The sequence below is a fragment of the Colobus angolensis genome, unplaced genomic scaffold, assembly GCF_000951035.1.
Source record: "Colobus angolensis palliatus isolate OR3802 unplaced genomic scaffold, Cang.pa_1.0 Scaffold4, whole genome shotgun sequence".
In the NCBI taxonomy this organism is placed as follows: domain Eukaryota; kingdom Metazoa; phylum Chordata; class Mammalia; order Primates; family Cercopithecidae; genus Colobus; species Colobus angolensis.
The window spans coordinates 9,763,614-9,778,190 of NW_012117376.1; the positions used below are offsets into that span (position 1 = coordinate 9,763,614).

Below are 14,577 nucleotides of genomic sequence, written 5' to 3' on the forward strand. Positions count from 1 at the left end.
TTAAGACCCTCAATCTCTCAGTGTTCCTGTGTAAGAGCTACTAGTTGTCAAGAAGGAAGGATTCCTTTTCTATTGGAAATTGGTGTTTATTTCTTACATTTTATTCCTTACCCTTTTGGTTTTCATTACATTTTATTCCACTTTTCATTTCTAATTTAAATCCACCTCATTTGTCAAGGTTCAGTACTGTCATGTTCCTTTTTTAGTCTCCAAACCAAAAAGCTGTCATATCTGCCTCCCTTGAACTCCATAGCATTTTGTGTTTCCTTTAAGAGAAGGTGTTACCATGTTTTGTCTTGTGTTGTGATTACTTGTCTAATAGTCCTTGCCAGATTGTAAGCTCCTTGAGGGCAAAGACTGAACCGTATCCCGTTTCCTCTGCATTGCTTTAGCAGAACAAGGTTTCAGGGGACTTTCCCCTATCCCTATTGTAATATCTCAGTGCATCCCCTGTATGTAATATTCTTCCCAAAATTAAAATTTGAAACCAGCCTTTCAGGAGGTCTGGAGGCTACTCTTTGAGAATTACTATGTTTTCTAATATGTGTGTTCTTTGGATCCAGCTTACGCCTTATGCACAAATAACTATACTGTATTATATCCAGGAAAGTTAGTTAGTTCTTGGATCAGAACTTAATCTTTTAAGGTTCACTCTGTTGTCATCTGATCAGAAACCATGGTCTCTCTCATGAGAAAAATGTACATTAATTCTCTGACACTCAGTTTTGTAGGTAACTTCAGGGAGATCACAGATCTGTATTCTACAGATACAGCCTTCTGTTCATATCTTTTGTTCTTTGTAGCCAACCATATCTTTCTTGAATAGAGTATGATTCCCTTTCCTCCTCTTGATTTGCTCTCAAGTTAGTCATTGTGACTCATTTTATCATTTAAATTGTGCATGGAAGTACTCAATGACAAGTGATGAGACCATTTATGCCCATATCCTTGGAACCCTATGACTGTGGAGCTGGTACTCTGGTTTCTGGTCTCTTAGGGAAGGACTTGTGGAAGAGGTGGTTTGTTTTTTTTTTTTGAGTCTCACTCTGTTGCTCAGGCTGGAGTACAATGGTACAATCTTGGCTCACTGCAGCTTCTGTCTCCGGGGTTCAAGCAATTCTCCTGCTTCAGCCTCCCGAGTAGCTGGGATTACAGACACCCACCACCGTGCCTGGCTGATTTTTGTAGTTTTAATAGAGATGGGGTTTCACTTTATTGGCTGGGCTGGTTTCGAACTCCTGGCCTCAGGTGATCTGCCCGCCTCGACCTCCCAAAGTGCTGAGATTACAGGCATGAGCCACCACGCCTGGCCAGAGGAGGTGATTCTTTAGCTGTGCTGTGAAATACTTGTTTATATAGGAAGAAGATGAGAATTCTAGTGGAGGAAATAGTAAAACAGGTATGTGTTCACTAGTAGATAATGTAGAAGTAGTCAGTCTGGTTGGTGGTTTAGGTTGAAGAAAAATAACTAGAGAGGTTGAAGAGATGGTGTTGTGAGTCTTATGCTGTATTCACTATAGGAAATGAAAAGACACTTTAAAGGAGGAATGACTTAATTGTTATAGTTTAGTTTTTTTGTGGTTAATCTGAGTTTAGCAGCAGTTTGAGATGTTCTCTTACTCTTATTATTCAGTTAACTGTTGACTATTGTGTTCTTTTAGGAACCTTAGGTTCTGAATGAAACAGTAGTGGAACATTTGGGGAACTAAGTGCTAAATTGGTGGATTCTGAATCCTATCAGACAAGGGGAGGGCTCAGTGAGGACAAAGGTTGCATGCAACTGACTTGAAGGACAGGTGGAATATGTTTTATTGCAGGTCAGAGCAGAGGTGTGGAGCTGGGAATGACCACGGTGTGGGCCTATGCTGAAGGGAGTAGAAGTTGAGTGTAGAAGAGGACAAGGAGGTACAGCTGCCTTTGAAAATTGAGTCCAGGTCCTGGAGGCCTTGAGAACCAGCTGGAAGTCTCAGACAGTACTGTTGATTGTGAGGATTGAACCAGAGATCTAGTGTAGTACATATTTTTCTGTACATTCTGCTCTTTTTATCTTGGCTTTCTGAAATAAGTAACAAAGGTGATCATTTTTCTTGGTTTAGAGTTGTTTGCTGCAAATGGTAGGTTTGCTTTGTTTGTGATTTTTTTAGAATAGGAATCTGGTTTGGAGGTTGACAAAATAAGTAATTCCCTCTTTTGTTCTATTTTCTTTCAATCTTGGCTTTCATTTGGTGTAATAAGCTGGTTTCATCAAACTTATTATCAGCCTATAATGAGATAGATGACATGGAGCAGCCTGCAAATAGGGAAAAGGTAATTTTCATTTAATTCATTGCAAACTTAGTTCTTGTTAGCTGTGACATGGGATTTTGATTAGTCAGTTGGTTGTCTGGTCACTGTTAATTACTCTGAATTTAACCCTTTTAAGGTTTATTTATAAGAGTGGGAGTTTCAAATTCTTTTTTGTTTGTTTTTGTGTGTGCCATGAACTTTAATAGGTGAACCATGTGGACTACTTCTCAGAATAATGTTTAAAAGGTATAAAGTAGGATTACAAAGGAAACCAGTGGTATAAAAATAGCTGTCATATTTAAAAACAAAGTTAATTATATATTTATTTATGATATGACGCATGAAATAGATGTACTAGCTGTCATAATGAGCATGAGCAAGATTTTGAGATATTTCTAACAACTGTAAAGTAACATGAACGTATATTTGAGTTCTGGTTGTGATAATGTCACAGGTGTATTGCTAAAGTTAATGTAGTTTGTTGTCTACAATCTTAATTGAAGAACATGCTAAATTTCAAGTGGATGTGTGTGAGATAAAGATGCAGTATTACCCACCCAAGTACAAATACCTTGGGTTCAGAACCTCTGATTTGGAGTATTTTGTCAGCTTGAAATGCTCGTTATTTCTGAAGTATTCTTTCTTTGTCTGAAATTCACTTCATTGTCTTCTTAATCCTGGAAAACAGCTGTGAGCAGTTCATGCATAATGTGTTCATACCATTTTGTACTGTGATGTTGGAGCAGTATTTATTTTGTACAAAATGCTATACAGTTGCCTGTTTCTTTCCTTAAATGCAGTTTAGAAAATTATTACTAGGTTTTGGCCAGGCACAGTGGCTCACACCTGTAATCTCAGCACTTTGGGAGGCCGAGGCGGGCAGATCACGAGGTCAGGAGCTCGAGAGCAGCCTGGCCAATATGGTAAAACCCCCTTTCTACTAAAAATAGAAAAATTAGCCGGGCGTGTAAAAATACAAAAAGTAGCATGCCCAGCTACTTGGGAGGCTGAGGCAGGAAAATTGCCTGAACCTGGGAGGCGGAGGTTGCAGCGAGCTGAGATCATGCCACCACGCTCCACCCTGGGCGACAGAGTGAGACTCCGTCTTAAAAAAAAAATTGTTACCAGGTTGTATTATATTACAAACATGGCACAAACCAAAGCCAGGATTATATCCGTGTAGGATTAATTAATTGTATTGTTGATGTTCTTTATTTAGAATTCGGTTAATCTAAAAATAACCTAATGTAGTATGTTTTACAAAATTGGACACTGTTGTACCAAAACTGTCATCTGTTAAGCATGAATTTTAACAAAGATTCAATATTCTGAAAATGAAAGTTGAAGTGTGGTATTCATTCCTGCACGACTACAGTCAGAGGGGAGTGGAAATCGGCATGTGTTGTTAAAAGTTTGACAGTGTGATTAAATGTCATTCTCGTGAGGCCAAGTGTGTATATACTTTCGATGTAGGTATTTAATATGCTCAACTTTCTCTTTAATTTACAAATGATTATTCTATCAAGTGTCATGTGTATAGTTAACTGGCAAAGAGTGGCTAGTAATTGATCAGTTGAAGCTTACTTCTATTATTTGACTTTGTTCAAATTTTACTTATGGTGAAGTTTTTCTCAAAAGGTATTAATATACTTAGGGGAGGGATGTGTTTTGTTTTTCCCTAGGACCTCATTTGTTTTGGAATCAGATTCTTTATCTGCCAAAGAAATGCACAGATGATGATGATGATGAAGATGATGATGATGATGATTTTTTTTTTTTTAGTTTAGCAGCATGGTTTAATTTGTATGCGCCTACCAGAAATCATTGTAATCATTAGTTGATCATTGTAGTAGTTCAAATAACCTGGTATAAACTGGGCTTTGATCTAGAAGCTTCAAACAGTAATAAGATTTCACAAATTTCATATGCCGAGGAATGACTCCAAAATAAACCTTTTTCTTAAAATTTTAGGATCCCATCATTGATATAGTGCTTTTACTGTTTTGAAGGGATTTTCTCTGTGAACTCTGAAAACAACCCCATGAGGTAGGGCAGCTATTTTATTTTTAGACATAAGAGGCCAAGCACGGTGGCTCATGCCTGTAATCCCAACACTTTGGGAGGCTGAGGCTGGCGGATCACCCAAGGTCTGGAGTTTGAGATCAACCTGGCCAACGTGATGAAACCCCGTCTCTAGTAACAATACAAAAAATTAGCCAGGTGTGGTGGCGCAAGCCTGTAATCCCACCTACTCTAGAGGCTCAGACAGGAGAATCGCTTGAACCCGGGAGGCGGAGGTTGCGGTGAGCCAAGATCGCACTACTGCGCTCCAGCCTCGGAGACAGAGCGAGACTCTGTCTGTCTCAGAAAAAAAAAGAAAGAAAAAAGAAAAAACAGTGAAGTTTAGGGACTTGTTTGAAGGTCATCTAATACAAGCAATGCAAATAGCTGTTATTTTGGTTTCTAGCTTCAGGCTGTTTCCTTTGGACTTTGTATTAGAAACGCAGAGCCTTCTAATAGGTGGAGTTGTCTCACCTTCAAATTCAACTACATAACTTTTTCTTAAAGTAGTATAATGCAGAAAGTACTCATCCATTAAAACAAAAATGGTTTTCTTTCTTTCCTGTTATCTTTGTGACCCACTGATAGCAGCTGGTGGTCCTGGTGCAGTGAGATTTTGACTCTTTTTTTTTTTTTTTGAGACGGAGTTTCACTCTTGTTGCTTAGGCTAGAGTGCAATGGCGATCTCGGCTCACCTCAGCCTCCACCTCCCAGGTTCAAACGATTCTTCTGCCTCAGCCTCCCGAAGAGCTGGGATTACAGATGTGCACCACCACTCCCGGCTAATTTTGTATTTTTAGTAGAGATAGGGTTTCTCCATATTGGTCAGACTGGTCTCGAACTCTTGACCTCAGGTGATCCACCTGCCTCGGCCTCCCAGAGTGCTGGCTTTAAAGGCGTGAGCCACTGTGCCTGGCCGATTTTGACTCTTAATACAGACTAGGAGGAGTCCCGCCCTCTGCTCTTGGTCTGCTTGGGCTGCCTGGCTCTGGGAAGGAACTATAAAGGGTGACTCTCAGAAGGGCTGAGTCTATTGGGGGTGCCCTCCCCATTCATCAGAAAGAATATCACACATAAAGGACTTTTATAAATACTTTACATGTGTTAATTTTAATCCCCACAGCAACCTGCCGTGTTACATATATCTTTATTGTCATATTAAAGAGAAGAGGAGAATGAGGCACAGAGAGATTAAACGATTTGCCAGAGGTGACATAGCAAGTCGCTGGTGAGCTGAGATAGAAACCAAGGCTGTCTGGCTTCAGAGTCAGTGCTCTTAACCCTTGTCTACTATGTATATAGTCTCAAACTGGTAAAAAAAAAAAAAAGTCAGGGCTGGTAGTACATTTTATTGTGGCCGGCAGGGGAGCGGGACTGAGTAGTCTTTTACATTTACTGACTCCTTATTTAGACATTACTCCTCCGGATTTAGAAAACGCCATAATTTTTTATGTCAGCAACTGCTGTCGATAACAACAACAGTAATAATAGTAGTAGCTGTCTTTTATAAGATGCCAACTACATGTCAGTCACTATATTGGGTGTTTTTGGCTGCCTGGATTCCTTTCTGGAATAAGAGCCCTATAGAGTGTTTTTCATATAGTGACAGAGAAAGGAGGCAAACCAGCTTGTCTCCTTCTTAAACTATGCCTTCAGTATTTATTAGGAACCTTGGTATGCTTGAAGTAGATGATCCATTTTCCCCAGCATTCAGACTCTTGAACAACTTGTGAAATCTACCCAAGTGAATTATAATTAACAGCGTCACATTTATTATTATACCGACCTTTAAGCATTTCCCCCAACTCTCACAGTATTTTGTTTCTCAGTTATGGGATATTCGCTTGCTTTGTGAAAAACATGAAAATATTAGTAGAGCTCAATGCTTTGCCCAGCAGATGGCATTTATGTGAGTTTTTCAGGATCCTTTGGAATCTGTCACTTGCCAATTACCCAATTTGTTTTGAATACTCTGTATTTCCAGTTAATATTGCACCATTTACATAAAGAGAATGTACCAAAATTGCTGTAATCTATTCTGTAATCAAATCTGTCTGCTATAGATGTACAATTTACTTTTGTTAAGTTGTTTACTGCAAAATGATCTCAAGAAAATCCTTTTCTATTCACCATAATTACTAAGACATTAATCAGCTCTCAAACATAGGCTATACGGGGTCTTTTGTAAGGCTTGTTTACTTTTAGTTAAAAGTAGTTCCTGCTTTCAAAATGTTTTAATATGATGATGAAAACCAACCACAAGCTAATGTTACGTGGAATGATTATTTTTGTGGTATTCCCACGTGCCATGTATTTCCATATATATTTACAGATACAGTACACATACATAAAGTGACTTACATATAATATTTAAAAAATATATAGCCCAGGTGTGGTGACTCACACTTGTAATTTCAGCCCTTTGGGAGGCCAAAGTGGAAGGATCATTTGAGCCCAGGAGTTCCAGACCAGCCTGAGCAACTTCATCTCTACAGAAAAGTTAAAAAAAAAAAAAAAAAAAAAGGCCAGGCATGGTGGCATGCGCAGCTACTTGGAGGCTGAGGCAGGAGGATTGCTTGAGTCCAGGGGTTTGTGGCTATAGTGAGCCATGATTATGTCACTACATTTAAGCCTGGGTGACAGACAGAGTAAGACTTCGACTTTTCAAACAAACAAAAATATATGAAGTGAGGTTAAGTCAGATGGAATGGCAGTGGACTACTGTTTTTGGTTAATAAATCGAGATACTCTTAAGAGTTGTGTTCTGAGCATTCTGTCTTTATTTCCCCAGTTCCATGTCACAGCACCTACCTAATAATAGGTGCTCAAAAAACGTCTGTTGAATGAAATGAATTGTTTTGTTTTCAGTAGAGCGAAGAAGGGTAGAGAGAAGAAGCTAGCACAAACAGTATCTGATATGTTAAATGTTGCAAAAGGTTTTAGGACAAGAACATTCTAGAAACCCATTGAAGAGCCAGTACATATTTAGTGGAACTATGAGATGTTTTCACAACCTTGGAAATAATTTAAAAGTAACTTTCTACTGTTTTACTTATTTTCCCACTCCTGGCTGCCCCTCTTGGGTGGACTGCCTCCTGTTGGAGGGAATACTGTGTGAGCACATCTTTAGTAAGACAGAAATGTGAAAACAACTTGCAGAAATCACAAGCACACTGTTACCAAATAGTCTTCACTGGCTCCCTTCCTGGAGGACAAATGTTTTGATAATGTCTGTCAGTAGATTCATTTCCCCTATTTCTTTTTAAGACTTGATATTTATTAATACTCTTTCCTTTTTACCAGCATCACAATGAAGTTTTTCTTTAACTTTTGGAAAAAAAAAAAGTATTTTTGAAATCCATGCATGGTTACTTTTGACATTCATACTCCAAAAGCAGAGACTAAGACTAGAGAGCTAACAGGTGAAATTGGCCAGTACCTTCAAAAGTATTCACGTTTTGTTTTCTTTTAATCTAAAATTAGCCTCCTCATATGTTTGAGGTGTAGAGAGTAGCCAAATCTCAGGATAAAATCTCTCCACCACCTAAGATAAGAGTAAGTCCAGTCATGACAGTGATTAAGCTGAGTTGGTAGAATGACATTATCTCCTAATGTCTGAAACAATCAGGTCTCTTTATGAGGACAGCTGTAATTCAAGATCCATGGTGTCTGTTATACATCATCCAGCAATGTCAGCTGAGCTGTTGAAAAATCCTGTAGGAAGAGCAGGTAGGTTGAAGGTCCTATCCAGGGAGGTCCCTTCAGTAAGTGCTTTCAGTCTGATTTTAGCAATCATTGAAGTCTTCAGTGTGACTCCTTGGAAGGAGGCCCGTTTAGGTGAACCACAAATCAGGTTACTGGCATCCTCTTTCTTTGTACCAATACTATTCATACTAAAATGTAATCTCCATCAGGGCAGGATTATGTATTGTTTCATTCACTAGTTGTATCCCTAGTTCCTTGCACAGTGCCTAGCAGGTATCATTTGTTTCATAAATATTTGTTGAATTAATGAGTGAATGAATGATTTTGTATTAATCATAAGACATTCTTAGTGTTGTTAAGGCCTTTGAACTTTCTTTTCTTTAGAACTAAGAAGTATGCTAGGTGTGAGCTCATAATCCAAATTTTGTTAGTAGCTGCTGTTTTCTGCTGTTTTATTTTCAATATACAAAGAATAATATCCCAGAAGACTCTGGAGCTCCCGAAAGTTGGGCAGGTGTCTAATTTACTCATTAGGATGAGCTACTAGTTGAGGAAGTTATTCAATACCATTTTGGGAATGAGACAGCTCAGAGGATGAAGTGAACACTTTTCATATTCTTCTCCAAAATGTGAGTAGGTGAGGATTAATTCAGTTATTTGTGGGCTCTTGAAAGGAGATTCAGCACTAGGGGCAATGTGGCAAATCAGTTGTCTAATTTTTAACTTTGCCTTAGATCAGGCAGGACCTGTAGACCTGATAACCTTTAGGGCTTTTGCATGCACATATATGAGATATCTATATCTATATCGATATCTATATATAGATATCTCATTGTGTGTGTGTGTGTGTGTGAGAGAGAGAGAGTGTGTTTGTGGTTCAGGGGACATATAATCTGTGAAGCGGGCAGCTCATGGAACCAGGGCACAGCAAATTGAAGTAAAGAGAGACAGGGAGAACAGAACTATGAAACATTTTAATCCTATGGGACTGAAGTAGAGTGTGAGAACATTTGTTGTTGTTAAAGTATCATGCCTAAACAAGTGTTTATTAAAATTTTTAGTCAGAGAGGTTTTTAAATGATTTTGTAAGACAGTTTCCCTAACCACACCATGTTTTTCCTCTTGCCTCAGCTGTTCCAAAGACCTAATGCGCTTGCTGTCCAGCAGTTGACAGCTGCTCAGCAGCAGCAGTATGCACTGGCAGCTGCTCATCAGCCGCACATCGGTAAGTCCTTAAGCCCATAGCTCTTTCATGATAGGTGTGGCCGCCATTTTAGGATAACTGGTTGCTGTGAAACCCAATAATTTAAACTGGTTCTAAAAGTTCAGACAGATCCCTCAGACAGAGTAAGTGGCCTCTTCTTTTTGTCCAGTTGTCTCTCTAGCCACATTATTTTTGACATTGCTTATAGACCCACATCATAAGATTTCTTCAGTGTTCACTCATTGCCCTACCTCAGCTGTTTCAGGATTTAAAGTATTAATAATAGTGATTGGTGACTACCATTAGCTCTTTCGGTAATATTTGGATGACATTGATTAAATAAGTTGTGGTTCTATAGACTATCAGCTTCTCATTTTATGAGCAAAACAGTATAAATCCATTTTCCAGTCAGTATGCATTTAAAAAATTTAAAAGTATTCTCGTATAATTACTGGTTTTAAAGTAGCTTTGCCCTTTTCCTGTAACAGTTGTTAAAGTTTTGAGCGACGTTTTCATCGTACTGCCTAGATGTTTTTTTCCCCCGGACCTTCTTAAGGTCTCTTAGAAATAGAGTCCATTAAGTGTAAACAAGTAGAAGTAGAATTTTTTTCTTAATATGTCAAAATGGCATGATTGAGTAGAAAGGAGATAGCTAATCTTAGATCTGATAGGCTACAGAAGAATGTACTTACTTCCAACCTAAATAAATAAAGGCCAGGCATAAAATCCTTGGGTCTGATAATGTATAGTTGTAGATGGTAATCTTTATAAATACCCATACATTTTATTTCATGAAAACTGTTTGTAAAATTGTTTTAAGTAGAAATACTTCATCCTATTTTAATATAAGTCTTTAAAATTGTTCTATTGTAGGCTGTTATAATTTTAATAATCTCTTAGAAATTATGCTGAATTTAAAACTGTATATACAGTTTTAAGTATTTCTTTAGCAAAGGTAAAATTTAACTATATAAACATTTCATTAAAATCTTTAGTATAGCAGTTACCTTTTTAAAATTTCTCTTTACCCTCAACCTGTCCCATCCTCTCTTTTTTCATTTTTTTCCTTATCTACAGCCTGAAGTGAATAGCCAAAATGTGTAGGTATTTGATAGGGCTGCAGTTTTAGTCAAGTTTGTTTTTACTGACAGGTATGTTTTCAGCAGGTTTAGCTCCCGCTGCGTTTGTCCCCAATCCATACATCATCAGCGCTGCTCCCCCAGGGACGGACCCCTACACAGCTGGATTGGCTGCAGCAGCGACACTAGGTGAGACATTCTGCTGCATGAGGGATTTTCTCACCTGCTGAAAAGTCATTTGAGATGGGCTTGCATTCTTTATACTCTTTCCCAAATCTGTGTCTCCAGTGGAGATCATCCAGATTTTCAGTGCCATTTACCTGCCAGCTTAATATCTCTCCATAGCAGTATCGTAGGCCCCTCAGACTTGAAAATGTTCAAAGGCAAATTAATCACCTACCGCTTGCCTATGTATTTTTGATCCATGGAGCCACCAGATGCTCATTTATATTTTGGGAATTTCTCCCCTTGCCTAGATCTCCTACCACCTCTAGTCTATCACATAGTTCAGGTACTTTTATTGGTCTCTAATGTATTTCTCATTTCCTTGCCTCTCTCACTTCCTTTTCCCCTCTAAATTGTTCAAGAAAATGATTTCAGACTTAGATCTTACCTCATCATCTTTCTGCTTAAACCTTTTATTGATTTCTCTTTTTTCTACCCTAATATGGCATACTACAGTTATTACCAAACATGGCTGATCATTACAGCTTACTTGGAGTCAGGGTGGGGGTGGTGGTGTTTTGTTCCTTGTAATCAGTATTTTTAAGGAGCTTCCAGATAATTCTGTGGATTAACTAGGGTTGGGACCCAGAGCATATAGGGCTCTGTCACCATGCCTCATACAGGTCTCTACATGTGTACCACCCAGTTCCCTTCCTAGTTGACTGCCGTTGGCTGACACCATACATTGTAGCAATATAGATCTGATTTTAGTTTGCTGAAAATGCTGCATTGGTTTAGGCCCCTGTCATTGGACACTGTGGTCTTCTGTAGTAAGCTCTTTTTCCCATTGTTTGCCTGTGAAGTGCCCTAGCTGGCTACTTACTGCACTGTTTTTATTTGCTTGTGGGATGTATACATGAGTTTTTTTCTTTCTCTTTTTTTTGTTTCCTCTCTCTCTTTTTTTTTTGAGACAGGATCTCACTCTGTTGCCGAGGATGGAATGCAGTGGCGTGAATACAGTTCACTGTAACCTTGAATTCCTGGGCTCACTGGATCCTCCTGCCTCAGCCTCCTGAGTAGCTAGGGGTACTAGTGTGCACCACCACACTTAGCTAATTGTTAAATTTTTTTAACTATATAAACATTTCATTAAAATCTTTAGTATAGCAGTTACCTTTTTAAAATTTCTCTTTACCCTCAACCTGTCCCATCCTCTCTTTTTTCATTTTTTTCCTTATCTACAGCCTGAAGTGAATAGCCAAAATGTGTAGGTATTTGAGAGATGGGGTGGTCTCGCCAGTGTTGCCTAGGCTGGTGTTGTGTCAAACTCCTGGGCTCAAGCAATCCTCCTCCCATTCCAGGTGTGAACCACTGTGCCCAGCCTATGAGTGTTTTTTTCTTTCCCTTGAGACTAGATGTTTAAAAGACAGGCATCTTTGTTATTTGACTCTGTGTTGCACAGTTACCGTCACCATAGTGGGGCCATAAATGTATGATGGATTGAATTCAGCATTAGGACAAACACAGTGTCTTCCGGTTTAGATATTCATCGGGGGAAGATCCCTCCAAGTCAAGTTAACCATGACTAAATATTGCTTTGAAATTTTATTTCTTATTATGTAGCATATAATTTGCAATTATGAACTTAAATGTAGCCTAGCATTTCTTAGATTTTTTAAAAAATTGTTTACATTTTGGCATGGTTATGATAGGAACGTAGTTAACATAGAGTCATCTGTCTGTCCGTGGTCATCCCCCTTTTTGGGGAAAACAGAAAGCTCTTCGTAGGAGAATGATCTCTGCTAACCATCATTAATATTTATTGAGCACTTAACTTTTCTCAGGCACTGTCCTGAATGCTTTTCTTTCATATGATTTGTCAGATGATGATTTTAGAGATTAGAAATTTGTGGCTCAGACAGCTGCCTTATTAGTTATGTTTTTTGTTTTCTGTATTTTTGTTTTGTTTTGTTTTTTTAGGGGGGACTGAGTCTTGCTCTTGTTCAGTGGTGCGATCTCGGCTCACTGCAATCTCTGCCTCTTGGGTTCAAGTGATTCTCCCACCTCAACCTCCTGAATAGCTGGGACTACAGGTGCCCGCCGCCATGCCTGGCTAATTTTTGTATTTTTAGTAGAGATGGGGTTTCGCCATGTTGGCCAGGCTGGTCTCAAACTCCTGACTTCAAGTGATCCACCCGCCCTGACCTCCCAGAGTGCTGGGATTACAGTTGTGAGGCACTGTGCCCAACCTAGAGAGCTGTCTCATTTGAAGTCACACAATTTAAATGTTGTAGAGTTGGAATTTGAACCAGGTTTAACTCCAAAGCCCATGCATATGCTTCACTGTAGTATATAGAATGCCTGTGCTGTCTTGAATTGTCTTTTCTGTACTTCCTTTAGAAGTCTTTTCCTCTACTAATTTATGTTATTTGAAACAAAGAACTGATCTTAGGGTTGACACTGCTGCTGTCACTGAGATGGTAGTTTGGTGGTGAGAATCTTGTTTTTTGTATTTGTCAGTTGAGCCAGGGTGAAAATGAGTTAATACTTTCACAAATAACAGGAAATGTTAACTGTTCAAACTATGAATATGTGTATTCTTAGAGGGTGCCTGATATGCCAAGCTCAGTTGATTTGCCCTGGGATGTTTTCCTAAATTTAACCTTAGGCCATGTGACCACAGTATAGTAGTAGAAATGCCAGTTGAGAAAATTTAGAGAATAATGCAAATGTTAATGGTAATAGCAGTCCTCGCCCAGTAAAGGTTCTCTTTTGTTGGCTTTTGGGAGAGTGTTGGGACTATTATTGCAGGTTGCAACCACTCGTTAAGGTAGACACGGCTGTACCCCCAACATCTATTACAGGTTGAGCATCCCTAATCTGAAAATTCAAAATCTTTTTGAGTACTAACATGACACCACAAGTGGAAAATTCCACACTTGACCTTGACCTCATGTGATGGGTCATAGTCAAAACCACAGGCACGTAACACACAGTTCATTTATTCAGCATCCCCAACGGAAAAGTAGAATTACTCCCAGGCTATGTGTATAAGGCATGTATGAAACATAAATGAACTTTGTGTTTAGACTTGGGTCACATCCCTAAGGTAACTCTTGCATACACAAATAGTCTACAATCTGAAATCTGTAACACTTCTGGTCCCAAGCACTTTGGTTAAGGAACACTCTACCTGTTTACCCATTTTTATGGGTGAGGAAACTAAGGTACACTTAGGGTCCTTTTTTGTGTTTTTTCTTATTTTTTTCTTTAACTGCCCAAGACCACCCTGCTTTATAAACACTAATCAGATGAGTATGAGGCTCTATCACTCCTTTTTTTTTTTTTTAACTTGAATACATGGCTTTTAGGCTGTTCAGTTTCTGACAAATTAAAAATGTTTTAACCCCTTTCCTTATTATAGTAAAATACTTCATAGTGTAACAGCTTTTCTTAGCAACACCTTTATTCTGTGCCGAGCTATAGTGTTTCAGTGTGCACCCTTGCTTGTAAACGGAGCTTCTTAATCTTTTCTAGGCCCACAGGTATAGAAAACACCAAATTAGAAATTTCAAAACATATTTATATTGGGCAATGGTACAGTTCGACTTATTTGTGTTTCAGAAGCTTAAAATGGGGGAAACAAGAATATGTATCTACTTATTTTGGCTTAATGAAGTATGTGTTTCTCCAGAATTAGCTGTTGCATCAGAGTAGCTGTAATATTTGAAACAGCTCTTCAGAACTTCAGTGTAAGGCTTGGTTATTGTTAATGAATCAAGTTGGAAGTATTTAACTCTGTGCTTTAAGGAAGTTCACCTTGGAGATACGTTTCAGCAGATTTGAAGAACTGGCTTTGAGCCCATTTCTTGATTAGCAAATGTGTCTTTGGTGTTTCTTGCCACCAGCTTCGTCATAGAATTCTATGATTAGATTTCTGCCACACTTAAGTTGTTATCTGCATAACTTTGTTACATCTCTGTTGTCTACTTTATGTGGCCAACTGCAACTGTACTTTGTTGCCAAAGAAAATGAACAGATAATTTGGATTAAACCAGAATGCTTTTTTTTTTTTTT

At 38.6% G+C, this 14,577-nt stretch overlaps 1 protein-coding gene across 7 annotated transcripts in view; it reads left to right on the plus strand.

Moving 5' to 3' along the window:
• PUM1 (pumilio RNA-binding family member 1) overlaps positions 1 to 14,577 on the plus strand; it is a 145,465-nt gene that overhangs the window by 85,533 nt on the left and 45,355 nt on the right. For 4 of the 7 annotated variants that reach the window (XM_011955485.1, XM_011955486.1, XM_011955487.1 and 1 more), the window contains 2 exons: positions 9,184 to 9,277; positions 10,423 to 10,524. In XM_011955485.1, the coding sequence (XP_011810875.1) occupies positions 9,184 to 9,277; positions 10,423 to 10,524 (196 nt within the window). Of the gene's footprint in view, positions 1 to 9,183; positions 9,278 to 10,407; positions 10,525 to 14,577 lie in introns of all 7 variants that reach the window. The other 3 variants (XM_011955488.1, XM_011955490.1, XM_011955484.1) reach the window with 2 other exon arrangements.